The sequence below is a fragment of the Pseudopipra pipra genome, chromosome 1 (assembly GCF_036250125.1).
Source record: "Pseudopipra pipra isolate bDixPip1 chromosome 1, bDixPip1.hap1, whole genome shotgun sequence".
NCBI lineage: Eukaryota > Metazoa > Chordata > Aves > Passeriformes > Pipridae > Pseudopipra > Pseudopipra pipra.
In genome coordinates, this window is record NC_087549.1 from 62,912,652 (window position 1) to 62,939,216 (window position 26,565).

At 36.9% G+C, this 26,565-nt stretch overlaps 1 protein-coding gene across 2 annotated transcripts in view; it reads right to left on the bottom strand.

Annotated features, from left to right (window-relative positions):
• The window catches only part of GABBR2 (gamma-aminobutyric acid type B receptor subunit 2), a 477,952-nt gene that overhangs the window by 29,322 nt on the left and 422,065 nt on the right, over positions 1-26,565 (bottom strand). For both annotated transcript variants that reach the window (XM_064659239.1, XM_064659230.1), the window contains one exon: positions 12,606-12,716. In XM_064659239.1, coding sequence (XP_064515309.1) covers positions 12,606-12,716 — 111 coding nt within the window. The remainder of the gene's footprint in view (positions 1-12,605; positions 12,717-26,565) is intronic.

Genomic DNA, 26,565 nt, shown 5'->3' on the forward strand with positions numbered 1-26,565 from the left:
TTGGGAAGAATGACAGACAGCAGATGGTATTGGAGGGAAGGGAAGTATAGAGAGAGGAACCACCACTAAGACCCACCCTCCCCCCTGTACACACTGCTGCAGGAGATGGTCCTATACAGAGCATTCCCTTGTCTCATCATCGCAGTCCTGCCTCTTTGATTTAACCCATCTCCTCTTGTAGGACTAGAGCTTACACCTCACTCTAGCTGCTTATCTCTTCTCCAGCTCTTCCCAGCAGCCTAAGAATTGCAGGAAGAACAGTAGTGGCTGCTGCAGTCAGAGCATGGGAGAGGGCTCTTAAGGGGTCAAGGTGTGTGTAGAGAGCTACCTGGGTCAGCAAGGAGTCTCAGACATTTGGGTAAGGCAGCTGAGGAGAGTGAACCATTTATCAAGCTGCGTAGCTTTGTGCCAGAGCAGCAGCTCATACCCTAATACATTTTCAGAGCCCCTCTGTTAAACAAGGTAATCCCTCCAATAAGGAGGGATGCAGACAGCACTCCTCTGCTGTTGGGTGGGTCCGGCATTGTGCACAGGCAGAGCAGGAAATGTGCAGACTCCTTTACAGGCTCTGCAGTAACAAATCATTCACTGAATTCACTGTATTCAGGCTGCACTGGGGACATAGAGTGGTGGTACCTTTTTGCAGGACACAAACCTATTCCTCCCAGACATCCCACTGTCTCAGCGGTTGCCTGTCCTGCACTCCCTGCACTCTTGGTGCTGCGCAGCTCAGCCGTGCTGCAAATTTGCATTTCACCAGCCCCTGAAATGACAAATAGGCTGGTCTGGGCTGAGCTGTTTTGAAGGATAGAAGGAATCCTTGTCTGTATTTCTACATCACATTTTTAAAGGATGACACCCTGATTAACTATGGAGAAGATTTCTATCTTCTCCTACTACTGTTCATTATTAATGAGATTTTTAGGGTTACTGGTCATCCCTCACTCTCCTCCACTTCTCCCAGTATGAACAAATTCCCTTCCAAAAGCATTATTCTGGGAATACAGCCAATATACTTATGTGAGGACAGCACTTATTACAAATAATGGGGATTAATTTATAGCTGAGGCGGTTATAAAGCGATCTAAAATATCAATTATAATGGAAAAAAGATGGTTTGAAGAGTGTTGTGGGGGTTATGGTTTGGCCTATTCTCATTTATGATAGAGAACAGCATGGAAAATAGTTAAGTATCTTCCAGATGAAAAGAATATATTTATTTATACAATAACTAAAGAAAGGGAGAGGTTCTTGCAGCAAGTGGGTTTCCTGAGAATGATGCACTATCATAAGGGCTTAAGGATCACAGTTGCCTGTCTCAAGCACTGTTTAGGCCACAGAAGGATTTAGTCATGAGAAAAGCACAGAATGGAGCCACAGGATGGTGCTAAGTCCAGGCCCAGCAGACGCAAGATCTGGTTAGCACATCCTGGGTAATGTATCCAGACAAAAATTCCCACTGTGGTAGTGGGAAAAGAAGCAACTACTTGTACGCATATCACCACATCACAGGTCAAACAAAGATCACCCCAAGCCATGGGACAGAGGCCTCCATGTATACCTGAAACTTGGACTGTAAATTAAGCCATCTTAATGGGAACTTGAGATAGGATAAGGGGGGTACTATTGTCTGAGTGTTATCTCAGACCTATGGGGAGATAAACAAAGCGTGGGAGAAGAATGCATCACTGATAACTGACAGGAAGAATGCAGAATTTACACTCCACAGAGAAAGCCAATTCAGCAACTGTGCTGAAATCTGCAGGAGGTAAAAGGTCATTCCAGCAGAGGGAGACCGTGACCACTGACTCACGGCCCACTGACCCAAGAAACCCACTGACTCAAAAGGAAAGAAAGAGTCAGCATGCAAATTAATTAGCATTAGAGAACTGTTTAGCCGATGAGCATTAATTCCTCTGTTTGCAAAAATGTATAAATAGTGAAAAATTTTGAACAACCTTGGGACCTCCAACACAGAGAATCCCAGGGTGAAGAAGGACCAAAAGGATGCCGCTGGATCCATGAGTGATGACTATCTTCTGCTTAATCTGTCTCTCTCTGTCTCTCTCTCTCTTCCTCCCTCCTCTCTTTTCTATGTTTTTTTGTCTTTATACCTCATATTTTATCTGACTATTGACTTTGGCATATGGTCTCATTTGCACCTTAATTCAGGCAGAGGCATCTCTCAATAATCAGATCTCAGCAACTATAAATTTGAGAGCATTTTTTAAATTTTAATTACCCCTTTGGGTAAAATGCTTGCCTCAGGAAGAGAGATCTCCTTTTCTAGAAGTCACAGCTCATCTTTGAAACATGGATAGAAGATGAGAGTTTTCTGCAGCCTGTTGCCAGGGTAGTGGTGATTGCAGAGGTGCTCCTTGTTTGCCTGCTACAGATGCCTGCAGGGCTCCATGAGGTTGGTAAGATTTCTCCTCTGAGATAAAGCTTTCCCAAGGGAACATGATGCTTTGCTTTCTCCCCATCTGCCCTTCTTATTTTCCCCCTTCCTGAGGCTCAGACAATCTGCACAAATAAGAGATTCAGTTTTATGACTGTAAAAATCCTGTAAATCCCCAAAATGGCTTGCTTGAGGAATGGGATGCAGACATTGCTTGTGAAAGGTTCAGATTGCTGTGATTCCTTGACAAGTTTTGAATATGAAACTTAGGAGCTTCAGTTAAAAACACAGACCCATAGTACCTAGTTCAGCTCCTCTTTACTCCTGGTACCTAAACTTTAAACATGAATCTTCTCTAGATAAGTAAATTACATTTCAAATTATGCTTGGGGGCACCTAATTCTTGAGACTGCTGTAAATTTAAGGACTATTTGATATTTAAGGCTGCCTGCTGGGATTTGCAATGCAGCTGTCTCTCTTCCTATTGCTCCTAGAGGGCTCAGGCTGCTAAAGTCTTCTCAGACTGTCTACTGGCTTGGGCCTCACACAAAATGATGCTGGTGATGACCATTGCATATCTTCATGTTTGGAGAACACAGCACAGTGATGTGACCAAGATGTGCTCCCCAGTCCCAGAGTAGAGGCTGGCTTCAGAAGGAGCTCTCAACTTCTTTCAGAGCTGTCAGATTTTACGTAGTCAGGGAGTGACTGTCTTAATTACTTGGGCATTTGCGTGGGATGTTAGTTCTGATCTCTGCTGGGAGTTTTGATTAAACAGTCTTTAGAGAAGGCGTGCATGAATACACATTGGGATAGAGGCAGGCAGCTCTTAGCAGTGCTAATGTGCTGGATTCAGAGAGGTGTAGGACATATTTGTCCCACTGCTTTATATCAGCTCACTTAGGCAGCTCCTTGCTGGCAGTTACAATTCCCATCCTGAGGCTTCTGATGGACCCTGTGAATCACAGAAGGAGTTTGAACAACTCAGGGCTACGCATTCTCCTATAGAAAGCAGTGGTCTAAAAGTTAAGGATATAACAGTCTACTGTCAAGTCTAATGGCCTAATTTAAGTCCCTTTGGGGATCTCAACCAATGACTTATAAAGTATGTAACTGGGAAGGCTTTCTATATTTTTAGTCATGAACTTAAAGCCTTTTTCCACTTTGATCTTCTAAATACACATCTTACTGATATAGAAAGTGTCATAAAATGTTGTTTTGGATTTTCTCAGAAGGTATGGACTGCTGTACAGGCAAGAGATTGGTTTGTTTCATTTTTGTTTGAGGGTAGGCAGCTTCTATTTGACACTACATTGATGTAAAGTATTAACTTTGTAGTAGCTGGTATGGTAGTTTAGGTTGTGTTGTCAGTGCACCTGAAAAGGGTATGAGACAATGATTGTATAAATTTGGGGAAAACAGTACCTGAAGACCACATAGTCTGAAGGATTATATTGTGAATACACTGTGACTAATGATAGAATACTACTCACTAAAAGAAATCTGTATTAAAATCTCAGAGGAATAACAGAACTATGGTGAATATAATACCTGTGTTTATAGAGTTTAACAGGAAAAATTGAATTTTAAAAAATCTTGTACTAACCAAATTATGATAGCTGGGGGTATAATAAAAGTGTTTGTAGTTGACGTATTGGAAAACATTTACCACTGTCTTTTAAAACTCTACTAGCTAATTAATTTTAAAGCTTGTTCACGGGAATTACTGTTAAAGACAATAACGATTGCCTACTGATGCACAACATATATTGATACAACCAAGTGCCTAATTTGATATTGGACTGCATAGACTGTCAGATGACAAGCAGGAAATTATTTATCCTTCTCCATTCCCTCTTTCCCTGTACTGCCCTTAAACCATTTTTTATATGTTTCATTTCAAAGTCACGTCAGCTTTTACTTTGAGCGTGGGTTATGAGCAGTATTGGGAAAAGAAAGATAAAGAAAGTAAATTATACTGAGGATATCAGACAGGAGTAGAGAAATACCAAAGGAAAAGTCTCCAGTGTTGCCAGAAGTCATGCTTGCCAATAACTAGTGGATATGGTTTTAGAAAGATTATATACTGGACCGGGCTGCAGCTAATTGCTGTACTGTAGTAGCACTTATAGTGCTCACTTGTGCATCATAGCCTTGCTATGTCACATGAAAGAGTAAAAACAAGCCTTTACTACAAAGATTTTACATCTGGGGATTTTTGCTTGGTTTGGTTTTGGTTTGGGGCTTTTTTGGGGGGAGAATTGTCTTTTTTTTTTCCTTAGCTAGGTTACCGTGAGATTTTTCCTCGTGTCTCCCCTAAAGACAAAGGTAGTTCTGGACTGTGACCTGTAAAGAGGTCTCAGTCTGAAGTAACTGTGAAGCTGGACTTGTGGATTTCCCCACTTATCTTCAGTCATTAAATCCAGATCATCACAGACATAGGCACAATGGCTGCAGATATTTTTCAATGAGATTTTTCAAAACAAAAAAAAAGAGATTTTTGGTTTTCGTGTTTTCACTGGAGAATTGGGCAGTAAAAAATATTGAGCATTTTCCAGGAAGATGGAAAAGGGATTTTTTTTTTAATTAACGGCACAAAAAGTAAGATTAGAAAACTGAAAGACAAACTATGGCCTTGTAGGTCTCTTACCTTCACAATTAGTACACAATTAGTACACAATTAATCTGATATTAAACCATTGCTCACTCCCTTGATCTGGTATGAGTCAGCTGTGTATTTAGTTCATTTTCACAGAGCTGCTCTAGATAGACATTACTAAAAGGAAGCTTAATATTTCTATTGATCATTAGGACAACAACTAAATATTGTTTTTAATTGCAAGATATGATATTTAGCTATTCAGCTGAAGGACTTTGTCTTCTCAAAGGTCTTGGCAAAACCCTTTATGCCCAGTGCAAGATGGAAAGGCAGCTGCACAAAGCTGTGAACACTAATAGGCGCCCAGATAAAATTTTTCACTTTAAACTCCAACCTCCAAATCAAAGGGTCAATAAATTATTTTCCCTTCTTTCCATTCAGACTATATTTGACTTTCTATTATAAAAATTCTGCTTAGTCATTAAACACATTATGATAACTAAGTTGAAACAAATACACAATTGGTTATTAGCAAACATCCATTTGGAATAGCTCTATATTTTCTCTGGTATGAGATTACCACAAACAATCATAACACTGTAAAGAACTGAAGCACGTCTCATCAAAACCAGTGTGTGCTACATTTTAAGTCTTTCTGCTATACAAATACTGATGTCAAGAGACATGTAAGGGAATACTGCACTATCTGCAACAGTTCAAAAACATATTTGAAGTTTCCTTATGGCCATAGTAGGGAAAAATTTATCGAACAAAACCATATGAAAACATGTGGGTTTGGATACTAAAATACCGTCAATGTTTTATTAAAGATATAATATCTGGTACCACTATAAATTATACCAGAAAGCTTAACTATGTTCCTCTCTAGGCATTGTAAGATGGGACAGATGGCTTACTGCTAAACCCATCATAAATACGAGCTGGAATTATGAAAATTGGGGAGGGGGGCAGTCCCTTCTTCCAAGTACTCTTTTTGATCATGAAGGAAATTAGGAAAGAATGCAAGTAAATGTGTTAAAAATCAAAGGTATTTTCAGAAAATAATTAGGAATTTTAACTTTTGAAAACTATTCAATTTTTATACACATCAAATTTATTAATTTGCTAAAGAGATTAATTAACAATACTGTTGACATAGTATCGTAAGATAATTTGGAGAGACTTGAGGAAATTATCTAGTGCAAGCTCCTTCTCAAAAAGCAGGCTCAGATGTGAGATCAGACTACGCTGCTTATAGCTTTATCCATCCTGGTCTTGAAATCTTCCAAGGACAAAGGCTGATCAGCCTCTCTAGGGAACTTGTTCCACTGCTTCACTTTCCTCAGAGCAAAAAAAACCTCTTTATATCCAGCCTTCATTGAGTAAATATAGTAAAAGAGTAAAAAGGAGGAGCATGTGTTGCACACCACAGCTATATGATTCATAAGCAGCTCCTGAGCTAGACATATAGAGAGGGCATAAGAGCCCGAAGCAGTGGTAAGAAGCTACATCCAGCATCCAGCAAGGACAATCAGTCCATCCCCATTTGTAGGTACCTAAATGCTATTAGTGACTGAGTTTCTGCTGAGTATTTGATTACCGGTGCCTCTCACACAACCAGCCTCTGCTGGAGTTCAGAGAAGCTAGTGAGGACTTTCTACCCCCAGAAAAACACTCTGCCCTCCTGCCTACCATGGCAAGAGCATGGAGTGCTAACCAAAGACTGGGCCACTGGGCACCGACTGCAGCCCAAGGTCTAAATCATGGTATCTAACTCCTTTTTCGTAAATCTACTTCCAGATGCATGAAAAAAATGGAAAAGTAATGTTTATGGATTAGCCACCAAAGCAAAGGAACCTATTAGAAGAGAAAGCAGGGGAAGTAACAGGAATATTTACAAACAGCAAGTAAAAAATGTTTGGGTACGTGTGTAAACAATCTGCCCTAAACTTCATGGGTAAAAAAGCTTTTCTTACCTTAAAAATTGTTTTGGTGTTGTGGAATGCAAAACAAATAAGCAAAAAAATTGGCCAAAGTCTAGACAGAATGTAACAAAGGTTAAAAAGAGGAAATTAATAATAATGTTTATGAATTAAAGGTCTAAAATAGAGATAGTGGAAAGGGTAGTTAAATATATAATAGTAAATTAATAGCTAGCAGCATTAACAGAATTCATAAGGATTCCTAAAAATGTATGTGGAGAAAAAGGAATTGTAATAATGATTCATTCCTTGGAAGATCACAAATTCAATAGTAATGATGAATGATAAGATATACTTAACAAGTGTTTTTATCCTATATTTACATAGAGATGGAACAATCCACTCCCATCTTGCCAAAACAGAGGACTCATTGAAAACCCTGTCAAGGCAAGCTGCTGTAATCACCAAGATCTGGGAACTTACATGCAGGAGTTTTAAGAATTGATTTAGGTAGTGTCTGAACTGCTGGGCTTAATTGTTGATATTTATTGGAATTCTGGCAAAGCTCCAGTTAATATACAAAGACGCCATATGGGAGAAGAGAAAGTGGAACATCTTCAGTGATTACAGAGCTATTACTATAATTTCTATCCTAAGCAAATTAATAAAATGGTTGACACGTGAACTCAGGCAATAAGTGAAAAAAAAAAGTGATAGGAATATAATTCAACGTGTTATTATTTTTTTCAATGAGATTGCAAAACTGAATAGAGTCAATCACATTCACACAGCTTACTTGGATTTCTCAGTACTGTTTGTCTTAATACTGCACGGTATTGTTATTTAAAAATAGAATGTTATAAAATCAATACAACAAATTTAAACTGATTGAAATCTGCATAATTGATCTCAACATATAACTATTAACAAGAAGCCACTCAAAAAGATAATGATAGGTTTCTAAAAATTCCTAACCTAAGCTGTCCCATAGATGTACATTGACTTGAAGGAGACTATAATATCACAGCTGAAAACGATGCAGAGGAAGAAGAGGAGGAGCAACTCATAGATGTCATTTTCAATAAAGAGCAAGATTTTTGGAAAAGTCACGGAAATTTGGCCAAATGCAGGGAAGTTTGCCTAGAAATTAAGGCACCAAGTCATTTTAGAGAAAGAGGGATAAAATATATGCAAGACCACCAAGGTTCAAGGTTTGGAAGTAAGAGAAATTCAACTTAGCGATTAGAGAGCCTCAGAAAACAGAAGATTCTTTCAGACTTGAAACTGAGATTGAACATTATCCCAAGGATATATTTTAGTTGAATTAATACTTTTTTTGGCTTCACAAATCAACTACGGAGTTGTGTTGTGCAGTATATCAACTATAGCGGCCACTGGAATTTTTGAATAGGAATCATTAGAAGAAATTAAATTTCTTATTCTTAGTGACCTTTATCAAGTCCCATGATATGCATTATTTTTTTCCTTACCTGAAATTCTGATACTTTCATCCCAAGCAAGGTTAGCTAAGGATGATACGTTAAAAACACTGTATGAGAAGTGGTCAGTATTATTATGGCTTAAAAACACCTCAATTAACACTTACAGGGAAACAGTAGGATTTGATACAGAGAGTAACAGTCAAGCCGAAAACACACCTTTGCCGCAAAAGCCTGTTTCTCAGTAGCTTAATAACATACCTGTAATAATTTGTCAGGGACAAAATAAAACTTCCAACATATGTACACCTTGAGTCTAATGGTAATTAAAAGCATTATCAGGAAGAGAGGAATCAAATAGTAGACAAGACTAGTTTGTGTGATTAATAAGCAAAGCATTATAGAGGAGTCTAATCCGGTATTGTTCTGGCTGAGATCAGAAAAATAACTCATACCCCTCAGAAATATGTTAGTGCATTCACTAACAACACATCACTGACAAGTTTAAGATGGTGTGTTTTCTATCATCCTTTGGAATGTATGAAAAAAAGGTACTTTTCAACTATGTCTATATCATCAGAAATCAAAAGCTTGACATACTAGCATTGACTAGTTGACATGCAACTGGTCTATTTGACTTGGTGGTGTTTGGTCATAGGTTAGACTCGATGATCTCAGAAGTTTTTTCCAACCTAATTGATTCTGTGATTCTGTGATGGTCAACATGTACATGTAGAGAGACCTTGAACTCGTATGTAGCCTTTTAGGAGCTGAACCTGAGATGGGAGAAAACACGGAATCCCATAAGGATGGGGGAATTTGAGAAGACTAATTAATTGGTCATTAAGAAGACTTACACAATGGTAAAGGCAAGATTTAGGATGATCACCTTCCTATTATTCTCTAGTCACCAGTCCTGAGGAATATGAATCCAATAACTGAGAAGCCTTCAAGCAGTTAGTAAGCAATTCCTCACATCCCCTCAAAGGCAATTGAAGAATTGTGAATCTGACTTTTAAAGTTTGCTTACTTTAATATAGAGGGATCTGGTGCATCCTGGCGAGTAATGCCTTCCCTTATTTTACTTTCCCTTGCCTTCCCTGCCCTTTCCTCCCCTTCTGTGCTCTGCCCTACCCTGAGTGATTTATTCATTGCATCAGTGCATTTAAAACATCAAAATGGACAGTATTGCTTCATACTTCAAAAGAAAAGTTTTTTTTAGGTTAACCCAATTTTTTGAATTCCCATTTTGAGACAAGAAGTCATGGTAAATAATTTTGGCCCAAGCATATCATTAAGTCATTTTACCTTAAATATTGCTTTGCTAATTGTAATGAGCAATACTAGATGTTTAGTATATAGCAAGTTAAATTATATATAAATATTTCATTATTACAAACCACAAAATTTTGTATCAGGTAAACTTTTATAAAATGATACAGTAACATGAGAGGTTTTGTTTTTTGTTCTGAAGTCAAATTATTTGTGGCATACAGAAACATCTTTGGGGATGAGATAAAACGCATCAATTCTCTTGTCCTCATGTCACTCACCATCACAATTATTTAAATGACTCAGATGAATATATTCCTTTTTCTTATGTAGTGATTTGTGTGATAAGAGGGCAATGGAGTAATAAAAAGTGTATATTTCACTGCTGATTATCAAACAGTTTGCACCTGAAATAAGTATAGTGAGTAATGGCATTTGCAAAATAAGTTTGCAAATGATGCTTGCAGACTTAAAGAGAGTCAAATACCTTGTAGAAAATAGTCCAACAAATATGTTGACAAATGAATCTAGGGCGACAGACTAGTGAGAACCAATGCAGTTTGGTTACTGTCTAACGCAACTCAAACTTGAAACATCAAAGAAAATTGCCTGAGAATGTAAATTAAAAATTTATGCTGCTATTTTCCCTTCCTAATTTTTAATCGAAAACATTAATGAAGTTATTTTTATAAAGAAACACCAAAAACCCAAATCCAAACCAATCCAAACAGAAACCCCTCTACCATTTGTTTGAGTCCTTGAGTACTTTTAAAGGGATTTTAATTTGATTTGTCTATTTACAAAACCTTAGGAAAATTAAGCATATTTACTTGGTTACTTTTCAAACATATTCACAGACAAAAATACCTTAAGCAATTGTATAAGGAACACTGGTAAATTTTAACTGGAAAAATGCAAAATGAACTGTTTAAAATTTCTATACAAGGGGATTGGAAAGTAACAGAAGCAGGAAAAACTTTTTTCCTTTTAACAAATTATCTAAGACAAATCTTGTAAAATTAAACTTGCCCTCCTAAGTTAAGGGCAGATATGTCAAACCATGAGTAAAGCAGTATACTAGAAAAGGGATGAAAAGTTAAGAACTTCATCCCTGAAGATAAATCAATGACCCAATAGATACAAACAGACCAAACAGATACCAGCACAAAGTATGCAAATATTGTAATAAAGTTAAATAACTTGCCAGCAACTGAGTACTAAAGCTATGCTTTCCAGTTTAACTATACCTCTGGAAGATTTGTCTTAAAAAAGAGACAAAATCAGAAACTGGCACTATTCAGACTAGGAAGAATCAAACAAAGAAATATAAGTAGGAATTTCAGAAGCTCCCAGCTCCACAAAAGTCTTTGTAGATGGGCCCTGCAGAGGGGTATGACAGCTTTGACAGCCTGAAGGAGCCCTCACTCCCTTTTGTTTGCAACAATCTGTTTTGAGCTGGACTAGTTCCTTGGTGTGCAAAGGAACGTGTAACGTTCAGGTACAATTTTGGGTCGTGTGCTGTGTTTTTTGCATAAAGAATAATGTTTTATGCCAATGGACAGTTATATCTTACTGTAAAGCTGTGGCCCCAGTGCTGGTCAATGTCATGGCTCCTAACTTCTGGTTCCTTGCCTTCAAGGCACATACCCCTCAATTCTGTGCTACATGCTGAGGCTACTGTGAATCTAGAGCCACTCAGAGCTGCCCAGTAACACATGCTGAGGTGTGGAATCTATGCTAATTCCTGATCCCTTTGGAGGGATCAAGTATGTCCTAGCTCTTGATTTCACAGCCTGCTTGGACATTCTCTGAAAAAGAAGAATCTACACCTAAAGTTGGTTTTTAAAAAAAGTAATTATTAAATGGAAATATAAGAAGGATTCCTTTTGGCTAGTAGCTCCAGGATCAGAGCTCTCACCTGGGAGCTGCAAGCACTTGGTGCTAGTGCCTTTTTTGCCTGAAAGCTCACCCCAGCAGACCAGTCTGATGACAAAACAACCGTTCAGAATTTATCCCTCCCTGTTAAACCTTATATTGGATATTTAAAGAGCTTTCAGCCTGAAAAAAAAGCAGCATGAAAAGCAGCAGGACTCAACAGTGCAGTCATTCACAGTGGAGAAGGAAGAGGAGGAGTCCAGGCACCAGCACTCCGTCTCCCTGGCTTAGCCCTGGGCAGCAGCACCAACCATGCCAAGTGGAAGCAGCTGATCCAGTCTTTCATGGATGTCCTAATGAACCAGCACGCTACAAATTCACAGAACAGATTGAATCCTTCGGGCAGTGTATACTAATGTTTATCTAGGCTTAGGATCCAGATGGGGCTCAACTCAAGATAGGTGTTCTGCTGATCAGTCCTGTCAAAATCAGATATTTTCAAAACCTTCAGGCTCGGGAGCTTTTAATCACTAATAGTCATCTTTACAATTTCTCTCTTTTTTTTTTTTTTTTTTTTTAATTAACTATCAAGCTTCAAGGTTCCTGGTTCCTGAGGTCTGTTTTAATAACTAAATCTTTTTGTGGAGATGGGCCTCAGTGATAAAAGGGTTATATTCATTCAGGCCCCAAATTAATCTTGTATCTTGTGACTATTCCTGAAGGACATTTTCAACTCAGAGGCAAACACCTAGAACAACCTCATCCTACTTTTTTGGAGAACCTACAGGAATTCAGATGATTTGGCCTCTTTATTTATAAAGTTGCCTCATTTATAGACCCATCTTTTCATTACTGAATTTCTTGGTTCATGGTATATTTATGGTATTCCGCTTAAGTGCTATTAATGTCTTATTTATTTTAGGCGTGCATATATCCACATATTATTGCCCAATGAACTTTAGACCAGATCTGATTATAAAAGTTGTACTCAATGCAGTCTTAACTCACTCCCAACCATCAGGAAAGTAAATATAATTGAGTTCACGCCTATCATAAATAACAGCTTGAAATCCGTGTTGTACAGAAAAAGCTATGCTTACCATCAGCAGCCCTTTATAAGCGTAGACAATCCCAAGCCAAATTGTCATGTGGGTGTTTTCGCAGTGCTCCAAGATTGGTCGGATGGAGATATCTCTGCCTGCAGGGTCCGGCTGCAAAAATAAAATATGAAATATTTGGATTCAGATTCCCTTTGCATTCACACCTCAGTGGATCTTAAATCTATTTTCAGTTGATTGAGGATGTGTAGAATACAGAGTGGACAACTTTAAAATAACTTGTGATGAGACCCCCGAACCTGCAGAGAAATACGGTGAAAAACAAAGATCTGAGGAAACAGTTGCTTGACAGCTACCACATGGTGAGGTCACATCTACTGCAAAACAGAAAGAAAATGTCTGAAGTCACTCTGTATTTAACACTGTCAGTCACATTTATCAGCTTTAGGACGTCTAATTTTTCTACAAGGCAAACAGCTTGAAAGCACAGGAATGAAAATGAATGTATTTAAATTAATCTTTCCTTTCACCTGTGGTTCTTGTGTCACTGGCGAGTGGCTGATAAACAATGTATGAAACATTGCTGTGTTTCAGGTGTTTTTTCATTGATAACCATGAGCTAAATCAAAGATCATTTACTATGGAAACTACAACAGTAGCTTAGAAGAGAGCATAAATCATAAAAATAGAAAAAAAAAGTCCTTTAGAGCCAGGGATTGCCTATAAAAAATGCAATACTGCTGGAAGCTTTGTAGCCTTCCATTTATTTTGAAAAGGAGATTGTATAATATTGCAGAGTCAAGAGGACTTGGATATTATCAGGACTGTTTGTATGAAGACTCAGAAAAACCTTCAAGAACCACCCCTTGCTCTCCTTTTTTTTTATTTTTTAAACAGGGGAAAGAACATACAGTGAAAAGGGGTACTAGCTACTATTCTGTGTGCAATTAGAACATATATTAGGGTCTGGTCAAACTGTTAAACTGTTTGTTAATGATGTACGTTATATAAAAACACAAGGATCTTCTTGTATGTGATTCTAAGAGATCTTGTTTTACTTATATACCACAGAACACTCCTGTTGGCTATTCTGAGACGTGTACCTGCAGTTTGTCGTGCTTTACATAATATTGAAAGCTGTTTTTCCTTTCTACTCTGAAACACTGGATCTGAACTTCGGCCAAACTAAGATCAACCCAGACATAACTTTCTGTACCTGGTTGTCTCAGCGGGCTTTGCAAATTTCCTTTTTGATGAACAACATGAGTAAAATGTGTCATACAGAAGTATAATGACTATTATATAAGAAAAATTAATGTTTTTACTAATGTAGAATGAAATGTAGAATTGTATGTAGAAGGACTTTGGAAAGATCTGAATAATTTCCTAAAGCTTATTCTTGCTGCCTCTGATGGTACATGACTTTTGCCATGGATTTCAGTGGTCACAGCATTAATCTGCATCTCACTTTCTTCCACTGGTATTTTTGTATGTGTGGCACTGCCCCATATACTGTAAAAAAATAATGTAACAAATAAGTATATAGATGGTGGTGGAAAAAACCCAAACAATCTTGTGCTTTGCACTGCAAAGTCAAAGGATTCACAATTTTCTTTGCAAATCCTTCAGTAGGCAAGACATTAACATTTAAAACCTTTTCCTATCCTGGACTTCGGTAGAACCCTGAACAGCAAAATAAAGCTCTTTGAAAAAAGATGTCTTAAAATAAAATAAGATAAAACTGAAGGCAGCAATATTAAGTCTCCCAGAGAGACTCCATCCTAATGGTTGTTGATGTCAGGCAAACAACCATTAGCTGAAGAACTGAAATGACTGTAAGCATTAAGTGTCATCCACAATATTTAAGATGTTACAAATGTTTGTCTGGGGATCAGTTGAACTCCCTTATTCTCCATCATCAGTGACACAAGCCCAATGTTAAATTTTAGGTACACTGAAAACACTGTTTCACATCAAAGTTACAACCTGTTATGTTCAACATAATTTCTTTCTATTATGAAGTAAAGTTCACAGGAGAAATCATTCACATAGAGCTCTGAATATGTATCTGATGTGTGAACAGGGCTGTACGGCAGAGTCATTTTTCTGAAATTCTAATTTACACCTAAGCCTGCCAACAACTTCATCCCTCATGGTCTGGAATTACGGAAGTTACATAAAATTTAAGGATGTGGTCATCAGACTGTTTTTTTTATTATTTCCTTCACACTGATGAGTCAGCACAAGAGTCTCTCTTTGTTTCCCCAGTTCCATATCACTCCTGTCATGTATTCCTTCTGTTTTGGTTTCATCCTTTTCTGAAACAAGAAAGTGTATAAATAATTTAGTCTTCCACCTGGTGCAATGGACAATGTCATGTGGTTCATTTCACTTGTTCCTGGATTGAAAACTCCAGTCACACTTGGACTGAAGGATTCCACCACTTTTAACCAGCTATAAGTAACTGGAATAGTTCCTTGTTTCTAAGAATATTACTGAAATGAAAACTGCTATTTGATCCTTGGCAGATTATATTTTTATTTTCCCTATGTGGGTATTCTCTAATTTAATTTGCTTCAAAATTGGAAAGCATATGTCCATTCATTACTCAAAAACTCTCTTTAAAGACCGAGGCAGAAAAATGATGAAATGGAAAACATAACTTGTTTTCAAATACTATTAGAGAAAACCCATCATTTCCTTAGTAGGAATTTTGTCAGATTTTGTGAGGCATGATAGTTTAAAATTTATGTTAATTAAATAAAACAGTGTATTTAGATTTTCTTTGGGAGATAGGGAAATCTCGTGAAGTGCTCTAGTGGGAGCAGGGAAAGAGGATAATGATTGCAGCATTAGCAAAAATGTACATGGGGCAGCACTTTTTCAAAACAATTTCCAGATCTGCTAGGTAGTGGTATTTTAAACAAAAGTTTGCCAAAGTTCTGTGCATGTGGAGTTAAACATTGACAGGTAGCAATAATTTTACAGTGAACTGATTTTGCTGATTACTTATTGCTACTGCAAAATGACATTCCTGTTATACTGCCTTTAATTTGCCATTTTGTTTCTTCACTGATTTTGCATGAATTAACTAATCATAGCAAAAAGCTGGGTTAAAAAAAATATGATATTTTCTGATGTCAAAAGAATTTTTAAAAACTCTACAATTACAGCTGAATGGGACACTTGACTGACCTCTCTAATCATCCACCATTTGTGCACTTTGTTACTGCTTTAGAGAGGATGACAACATAAATGCTACCAGTGATTATATATGTACTGGAAATTTGCCCTTTCCTTTTATAGAAAACAGTCTCAATGCCCTTCAGATGTCATTCTCAAAAGCCTGAAGACCTTCTGCCTTGTGATTAGTCTGAAGCTTTCCTACCTCTTCTGAAACCTAATAAGATTTCTGACACTGACATCAATTTCTGGAGTGCTTTCAGCAGTTGAACATAAATAGTTTAATCTGTTCACTTCATACAAGAGTTGTGTATCATCACCAGTAAAATGCTTGTTTTACATGAGATCAGCTAGGTCTAGAAAGCAACCCAAACCGGTAAACAGATTATCCACAGAAAGTTTATATCCTCTGTGTGTGTGTGTTCAAACTATTATTAGTCAATTCTGTAGGCCTCTGCTCTTCAGTCTGCCTGGAGCGCTGGCAAATCCTCATCATAACAGGTGAGCGACGACTTAGATGGGTATTGCCAGAATGAAGAGTGAAGCTTAAAACTACCTGGAACCATCAGGGAAATTTGCAGGAGAGACCCTGTGATGACAGAGACTGCTGAGTGCCTCCTACCTTCCTACATCCCCTCCAAATAACTGAGCAGCACCGAGACTCTTGTTTCCTTCGAGTATGTATGGATTGCAATACCAAACTACAGGCTTGATTTAGGTTGTTTTTCAGAGTGTCCTGTGTTAGGGAGGCAGAAAGACAGTGCTTCAAGTGCAAATGCCATTTTAATTGAATGGTTATGTCCATTTCTTTTAAGAATCTGGTTCCACTTGAATAAACAAATGTATTCAATGAATTCCTTGTCTTAAGCTCAGGTGTGGGAAGACAGGGTAAAACAGACTGAGGCAACTGTGCCTTCTGGGCACAATGATGCTATATGATCCATATAGAAACAGCTCTTATCTATTTTATTTTATTTTATTCTATAACTATAATTTCTTAGTGGCTACTTTTGTAGCCAAAATCCCCCTGGAAAAGGGAGATATTTGTATGATGGCTAATGTATCTTTGACTTATTTGTTCTTTATAGCCATTCCTTTTCTATAGCTCCACAGAGGTCTTAAAAGGGTCTATGTTCCATGGGAAACTTCCTCCAGCAAATGTCCAGGAAAAACAGAGTGGGCTAGTACTCAAAAGTCCTTGACCCTCCTAAAGTACTTCTTCTACACGGTCACTTCTTCAGGTCCCTTGGCCAGTACAGTAGATGATTCTATTTACAGAACTGTGGTGTTGCTTGTGTGACAGAGCTTGCAGGTGGTCAATCTCAGCACGCATGAGAAGAAACTTTGCAGATCTCTGGTGTGACACTGTGCCATTTCTGAAGCTGCAGTTTCACCAGTGAGAGAATCAGAACATTAGGCCCCAGACTTTTCCGGAGGTGGATGTGGAACATAAGGTAAATAGTTGCAGCTTCTGTTTACTAGGTTTAAAATAAACTGTGCAGTCCCCATAGTACAGGAAAACACAGGATCATACTCTCCTGTCGCACTGTTAACATGGTCTTCATATACCATCCCAGTGTCTGTTTTATCTTCCCTTTAAATGGTTTCAATCGAACCAGCATGAATTAGATAATTCTGGCATTTTTAGTTTGGCACATTTAACAGTCATATGGAGCTCAAATGTGATTCCTTGTCTTAAAATTCAGACTTTGCTAAATTAGAAGATCATCCTTACTTCTTAAATTAACTGTTTTTTTTATTTAAGGATAATTATAGTTGGCTTATTCTATAAGTTCTGTAAAGGTGTTCCACAAACAGATTTAAACAGTTTGAGCATGCAGTGTGAAATTGAGAGCTAGGCTCTTAATTACTGATGAAAAGAGAAAAAGAAGGATCAGATTCTGTTGACTTTCCAATTACTTAATAATTTGAAGGCATTTTTACAGCAAAACAACTGTGATATGAAAAAGAGATTTTCCAGGAAATGGATCCCTTTTGTTTCATATATTTTTTATGTTGTGCAGTCATAGCTTCCACTAATGCAAATTAGGAAGTGCAATACTAAGCTGGGGTAGCTCATTTGGAATATCTTCCAATTAAAAATTTGGTAGAGTAAAAACTTGTTTGTCTTTGTTCATATTTAAATTTGGGTTCAAATACATTACGAATCACATTGTATGTTATGCAGCAGCTCAACCAAGTACAAAACTATTACTGAATTCTTACAGTCCAGTGACCAGTTTAATTTCTCTTCAAGATTAATTGAGGAGTTTGAACTTTTCTGTAACATTCTAATGATTAAGAACTGAGGTATGAAGTGTTTCAGGACAGAAGATCTGAATGCATGTAGATCTGAATGCACACCCCTTGCCCTCATGACGTGAACTAAAGGATATCTTTAGGTTGTCCAGTGGGATTACAGGGCATTTTCTGCTTCAGTCATTTTCTTCCCACCCCACCTGAGTCAATGGACTGGATTTTGAGCGTTATCTGGCTGCATAAAAACTTCAACAGCTAAACTCTTCCCACAATTCAAAAGAAATCCTGTTTATATTTTAATTTCTAAAAAAAAAATAATAATTCTAAGTGGTATTTTAGTATGGAACAGTAACTCTGTAACGGCTGGCTACCTAGAAATCATACCACAATGAAATGACATTTGCCAGAATATCAATATATATATATTCTTATTTTTTATCCAATCATTTTTCTCAATTTGGTTTTCTAAAGAATAAAAAAGATGTACCATGTAAGTCAAGGAAAAAAGAAATAATACACTGGGGGCTTCAAGGATATTGACGATGCTATTTTACATTACTCAGCTTGTTACATATACAGAATCCAGGTCTAAACTTCCAAGTGGATGGGAGCAAAGAAAGACAGGAAAAAAACCCCAAAGTGTCAAAGATAACCACTGTAATTCCTACTATCCCAAAACAATAAATTTTGGTAATACAGACACAGTGATATCACTCTGCAATATATTTAAAAGAAACTTACTTTTTAGGTCCCCATCTGTCTTTTGTATAAATAATTCCATAAATCAGCAAGTGTACCTACTGTAAATTAACATGATTTAAAGATGATAAAATGCCAGGAGAGCTATTTATAAGCTCTTGTATAGTGAATTTGTCCATACACTTACTTATAGAAAAAATCTCCCATCAGCATTATTTATAACATCACTTCACTTAATGAGTTTTATTTTCCTGTTGAGGTGGTTCATTTTGTTTAGATGAAACTGGTTTTTGAGAACCAAAAGGTTCCCAGAGATTTCTTGCTATTTTTATTAAGACCATCCCCTAATCCAAGCAGTTTCATTTATTTGCATTAACATAAAATGCCAAATAGTAGTTTTGACTGAGTAAAGAAACCCCTGTGATCCCTGCGAACAACTGTAGACTAGGAAATGAAAGGGAAAAGGCAAAATTGGCTTGTATCATGAAGTGTTTCAAACAACTGTGACTGAGTCTTCCCACTCCACTCAGCTATTGCTTCAGTAGAAATTTCACATCATATTATTTCCTCAGAGAATGTTGCCCCAATTGCATATCTAGTGACTGGATAATGAAACGTTTCCATGTATGTGCATGACGGCAGAGGGACAAGTGTTACAAAGACTTAATAAAGTATTCTCAGCAGTAGAACACGTCCTTTTCTGTGAAGGGAGGGCAAAGGGCTAAGATGTGTAAGAAAAGTAGGTCAGAGGAATGAAGACCTTTTTCACTATCCAGACTTATTCACTATTGAGCTGCACAGATTCTTCCAGAAATGTGCTCTTCTTGGTATCAGCTTCACAAACTGAGTATGAGTATTTTCCCCTCCTTTCCCATGAAGCTGCCCAGAACTGTGCCTCACAAGCCAGACTGGCAGTTGTTTCCAGTTTTTTTTCCTTTCCTGGCTAGATTTCCAGCTATACTGGAGGCCACACCAGTCACTCCTTCTGGTGACTGAAGGAATCTCCTTGCTTATGGTAATGGAAGCAGACAGCTTTCTTGTGGAAGTATGGCAAATGCATAAAGAAGAAGACTAGAGCCAAACCACAGGGGACAGCCATGAGCAAACTGTTTGGGTGGTCCCAGATGGAACCAAGGAAGAGGCTCTTTTTGCAGATAACGGGGCTCTTTTTGCTAGTGGGTAGGTTTTGGGTTGTAAGCAAGGATATGACTTACCATCCTTTCTGTGGCACTCAGAGAAACGGGATTTAACACCTTTCCTGTAAGTAAGGCAGATTTGCAACCAACAACAAGCAGAATCTATCATCAGTTACTTTTTCCTGTAAGAAAAATGCTCAGGTCCTCTATTGTGCCCAGCTATTTGGGTCAAGGAGGAAAACAATCTCACCTCTATGATCATCCTATGGTTAATGCTATAGTTTTTTTGATCTATGGTTTATGAAAATGTTTGTTACTATGCTTATTTGCATTGCAGTGACAACAGCAACAAATGGATGCTGACTTCTTGCAGAAAGTGAAAAATCCATTCCTTAAGAGGATGTAAAAAGATTCATATGAGGTGTGGGAGAAGAGAGAAGAAGCATAATGTGGGGTTGTATGACATTTTCAGAGCCAAACATCATTGGAGACCACTATCACCCTGTGCAGTCGCTGGTAAATTAATAGTTTCTGGGCAGGGGCAAATAAAAAAAGGATTATTTCTTAACATTAAGGAACATTTTAACTTCCTCAGTTATTCTTTTATATTGTCCAAAATGATAAGATGGTGGTCCACTGACCTGCTGGAGGATTTTCAGTTATTTTTATCACAGTCAGGTCTTTCCATTGTTTTCAAAAATTTTGAGTGAAATTTTTAATTTCTAAATGCTAAGACTAACTTAATAAGTATATTCCCATAATTACATCATTATAGTTGTAGCAGAAGCATGTATATCTCCTCCAAAGTCTGTCTAAAATTAGGTAATTCAACTTCTCCATCACAAAAGCTGCCATCTTAAATCAACTTCCAGTTTCTTGTTGACAGTCAAACGTAAGGTGCATCTCAATATACAGAAGTACATGAAAATATTTGTCTTTTATAATAATTTTGAAGATTTCAATTTTTTCTCCCACCTTGCAACACTAGTAATGTATCAGATATAAACATTTTTACATACATTTTTCAACCAAACAATGGGTGAATGAATAAATCAATAACGGTCAAGTCAACAGAAATATTTTGATTACTTCAAAAGATTTAATTTGATTTTGACCTTCTAAAACTGCTAACCTTCTTTGATATTACCTAACTCCATTTTGAGAAGAAAGGTCATGCTGAATTCAAAAGAGATGTTCTTTAGTTAACAAAGGTCAACAAGAACATTTTAGCACTTTTCTACCAAAATAATTTTGCATGAGGAAACTGACTGAGATCGCCTTTTTTTTTTTAACAAGTATATAAATCTTACAACTACGCTACGTTTTCTGAGAAAAATATCTCAATACTTAAGGAATATCATCAGCAATAAGATTGCAAATCCACCATCTTGAAAATTACCTCTGAATGTTCACACTTGCTAGTATAACTGATCCTGTATCAGAGCAGTGACACCAATGAACGAACCACAGAGCTTTACAACTTTTACTGGCACAATTATGCCAGCAAAGCCTACAGACTGGAGGCCAGGACAGGTGATTAAAGGCACACAAAGTATGCCTTCATCTTTGGTAGAGTCCTGCTTCAGGTATGAAAGATGTAGGCCTCAATAAACTAAAATTACTCTCAGAATCTTAAATCTAAGAATCTCATTAGTCTTTCCCACCTTAAAGAAAGACTCTAAAGTGAGGCTTAGTATTTCATAGTTATATTGACATTACAGTTAAATTATACCATCTTAACTGTTTTATCTTCAGCAAAACACAGTATATAGATTTTTATTGCATTTAACTTCAGTTTGAAATAAAACATCTCTTTTAGAAAAAACATTCAGTGACAATGAACTTATATAGCTCTTGCTGAGCCAATTCTGTTGACTGCAAAAAAAAGGACCTAATTTTTGTTCTTATGTCTAAAATGAATAAGGTTCCCTTTGTTCTTACTATGTTTTGTCTACTGACTTGAAAGGCTACATAACAAAATTTTGTTCCTATCTTGGTATTTACAGATTTTGGCCCAATAAACTCTTCCTTTAGTCCTTGATCACCCACATGTTTTTTACCATGGACATGTTTTGTCTTTATTAACATGTTTTATTGGTCTTCAATGGATCATTGGACCAGCATGTTTCCTGAAGACTGGAATGGAGCATGCTAAGCCCTGCAGACATATCCAGTATTAATACCATCATAATACCTAAGGTCAGGTTAGATCAATATATACATATGAAATCACAGATGCCATAAAATGTCCCAATTTCTCTTTATTCTAAATGGATAGACAAATGTGAAGATAGTTTAAAAGCTACAGAAAAGAAAAAAATAATTCTGAAATCTTATTCACCAAATACTTCTCTTGACTTCATATGAATGTTTGGCATGAGTAGGAACCCATAATAGTTCCACTAAGGTAGCTTGAAAGTTACATGCCCCCAAAACACAAAAAGAATAGCAGTTACAGGGATTTTGATTTTTCCATTACACCTTTCTTCTACAAATAGCTATTTCGGTGTCACTATTTCTATTGACGTTATTCAGAGCAAAGTAGGTAGTCATGGGAATTTTTTTCTTTCTCTCAGTTCAGTAAAACTTTTATGCAACATTTTTCTTAAATAATTTATCTTCTTTCAGCATCTGTCAGACCAGATTTGATTTAACACAAGTCTACCACACACTTTAAATGTTACAGGTCCTTTGCTCTGATATACAACAGAAGAATTTTCAGTTTATAAAGCAAGCCAATGTGAAACAAAACCTAGCAACCATAAAATCCATTTTATATTTCCATAGATTTTTGTTAAATTCCAAATCATATAGTTTTTTTGTTTTGTTTTTGAAACATATTTGATAAATATGTAGCACAAGCAGATAACTCTGAACATACTCTGCCTTGCAATTCCTAAATCTTCTTGACAAAAGCAGTACATTTGTTTATTTTTAAAGTTTTGTTTCAGTGAATTCTTGCATTAGAAGATCTTGACAAGACAAAATGTTTGCTTTCAAACTAAAGAATTTATTGGAAAACCTGATCTGTAACGATTCTCTGATGTATTTTTATATTTTTTTTCTATAACTAAATATACAGTGTATATCTATAGCTATACATTTTTCACTTGTCATGAGCACTTGAAGCTGTCCTGGTAGGTAGAAATGATCTTACCTACAAGCATCTTCCTAGTAGAGGTGTATCATACTGTGTCAGGCATCAGCATGTTTCAGGAAACTGTATTGTTCCAGTACTGGCAGTAAAGCTTGTAATCTTTACTGGACCTGAAGAATTTATTGAGATGGTTATTTCTGTGGTAAAGTGCTTCCATCATTTTCTGAATCTATCTATCATTTTTTTAATGGAGTGTACTTAGCAACTTTATCATTCATCCTGTTATTTTTTTAGGGATGTCCATTGCCTACTGCATCCCTATTGCAGTTTTATTTTAGCAGGTGAGCACGTGTAATTCTTACAGAGCATTTCCAAAGCTGCCATGAAAGCCATCAAAAACTCTCTCAGCATAGCCCCTGACAGCTTAAATTTACACCCAAGTTTTAATTTCTGAGATCAAGGCATTGAAGAGAAACAGTAAGGGGTTGATGCCTTTGTTCTTGATGACACTTTTCACTGCTCACTGAGAGACCATCAGACGACAAGATAAGCACAGGGAGACAGGCATTATTACCATGAGGGCAGGAGAAGCAGCACATTTCTGAACAGTGATGGCTGGTGTCAACTTGGGTTTTCTGACTTGGCATTCACCTGCTTTGCAATATCCACCTACAGCCACTAACTAACCCGTCACACATTCCTGAACAAACCTCTTCTGTTTGAGCTACCTGAGCAAATATAATGCTATCACCATATCCACCTAAAGGTAGCAGTGTGACAAGACTTTACGAGAGGTGGGAGGTGTGACTTTCTGGCACTTTGCACTGGGCTGTGTGTGGCAGTGCTATAGGACTCCTTGGAGCAGGACCAGCCTGAGTAGCTGGGTAAGCAGCAGCAGTATTGCCCCAGGAAATCTCAGTTTCACTGATGTGCTCTGAAAAGCTGATGAAAATGCAGAATGTTCTGCTACAAAGCTCTTAGTTGATCTTCCCTGAAGTAAATCCACACTGAGGATCTCTGGAGCAGGTATGGTAAGAGCAAAATGATCCAACTCAGCAAGGTTAGATGTCTTGGCTCCTCTGCTGGAAGAAGCTTTCCTTACCATTGAGAAACTGAAGCTTGAACTGGTGTTCACAACTCATCTGAGGCTTGAAAAGGGGTCAGTGGTGACAATTCTCGACCACTTGATTCTCTATACAGCAGAGTAGATTTTTGTTAAATTAATCAGGAAATTAAGTAAGAATCTCACAAATCAAGGATAGAAGTAAACCTTGGGAGAAATGCTGAGATCTGATAGAAAAAGGGAAATATGAAAATTGAAGAAGACTGAAACATTAGACATTTTGGTTCAAGAAGACTGTGGGGAAGAAAGGAAATGGTGGTGAACATAGTTCATTCTGCCTGCCAAATTAAGGAGAAAGGGAAGAGGGAGCTAAAGCGGAAAGTGGACAGGTTCACATGCTCCCCTAAATAGTGTTTCCTTCTATCACTTCCTGCACCAAGCGGGGTATGAATTGATTCAATATAAATTTCATACACAGTCTCCCTGTTAACATATACACACTAAAAATAGGAAAGAATTCTTTCTGTAACCCGATCAATATATTAAAAAAAAGAGTATCTCTTAATGAACTTTTATAAAAGTGATTTTTTTGAAATGTGTTTGTATAAGTAAATGTGTGCTTTCATGGCAACAAGGCCTGATATTCCAACAATAACCTTGACATTACTTTGTGAATACATGAGGCATTCAATAAAAAAAAAAAGGAATTATTTGTTAGAGATGGAAAACTTTCTTAGGAGGTGGTTGAAGGCTATGAAATCTACCTCTATAGGAATCAAAAACTGTATTAGTATTTTAGAAACAGGAACTCCTATTGAGGCAAAACACAAATGCATTGTTTTGAGCTTGACTTAACAAAACCAATGTTTATTAAATTGAAAAATATCCATCCAATATTACTGTCCAGGGACGAATGGACAGAGAAAGACACGCGACAGTTTTTCATACACTTATTTCTGAATAGACAAGTATATCCACCACTGAGTAGTGCTAGGATATCTTCAATGGGGTGAACAAATGTAAAAAATTTGAGTGGACCATGATTTAGCTAACCTGTTAAAATTAAAACATCAAAATTTATATATAACTTATAGTGAATATGTAGCATGGTTTGTTTGCATACAGTTTAGGGGTTAGAATATTTATTGTTTATAAAAAAATTTCATAGAGCCACCAAAGGTGTATTCATAATATTATTTTCAGGGGAAAAACCCCAAACAAATTCTTACCTTAAATTTCAGAATATTATAGTTTTTACCTGGACTTTTTATCACAGTTGAAATTTACAAGAACCCATTCTGTATAGATTATGATATGTAATTTATGATAGCCTTCTCCAATTAAATAGAACCAGATTCCACAAATAATTCTTTTCTGAAGTAATTTGGGCAACCCATGGAATAATTAATTAAGCAAAAATTACCTGAATAATGTAATCTAGTGTTTCAAAAGCCAAAATAGATCACATTATCCAATTTGCATGTTAAATAGCACCTTAGTAGTGTATGAACAAATTGTCATAATATGGCCCTATGCATTTAAGTTTTTATGGAGGCATATTAACTTCTTATTGTTCTTTGAATACGTTTTTCTCCTTAAGAAATAAAGTATGTGGTATCTCGATTACTATATCTGCTAATTATGATTAAATAAAAGGGTTCAATTTTCAATGCTGTATTTCTAAATACATTCCTTTCAAATACTGTACCAAATATAATAGTCACAATATGCAATTTAGAATGAATCAAGCAACCATGAGTCTAAACATTGAGATATGCATTGTTCACATGTGAATCAAATCAAACTCTAAGGATCAGTATCTCTTGTGACAAGCAATAGGAAGCTTCCTCCAAGTCTCTCTGATATATATTAGCCGTGTAAATATGTTCTTTTTAATTAAATGTTCTTTTTAAGATGCAGATGTTATAGTTTATTTTCTATTCCCAACATATTTTCACTAATATGACACCTTGTTCTCTGTTTGATAGACTTTAATATGACTCCTTGTTCTCTCTATGTTTGCCAAAATAGTCTCAAAAGAATCCAGTAGCATCTAACTCTATGGCTAAAATCATTTGCCTATGCCACGGGTTACAAACACACAGTATGTAGCATACAGATTGAAATCAAATCCATGAGGTACCATTTGTTGCTTCTGGATTTTTTTTCCAGAATATTTTACTTGGTGGAGAATTAATATAAACATGTACCTGAAATTCTCTGATCAAACACCTGCCTATATGGACATAAGAGTATCCTTACTGGCATCTCCTAGAACAGATGTGGGGTTATCTGCACATGTGAATGGCTATCTTCAACCCTTAGCTTTCAAGCATTATCTAAATGAAACAACAAAAACAGAAATTATAAATATACAGATGAAGGACAAGACCGAATATGCTTTTTTTACCATCATCATGCCATTTTTTAACAAATGATGAACACTCACATCTGTAAAAATAGTGCTTAAAATGGCTGTAAAAGACAGGCAGGTGCAGGCTGTGTTCGCAGAGGAATTTGTTTTGTGTGCATGGACAGTGGCAAACAAGCAAGATATGATGTTAT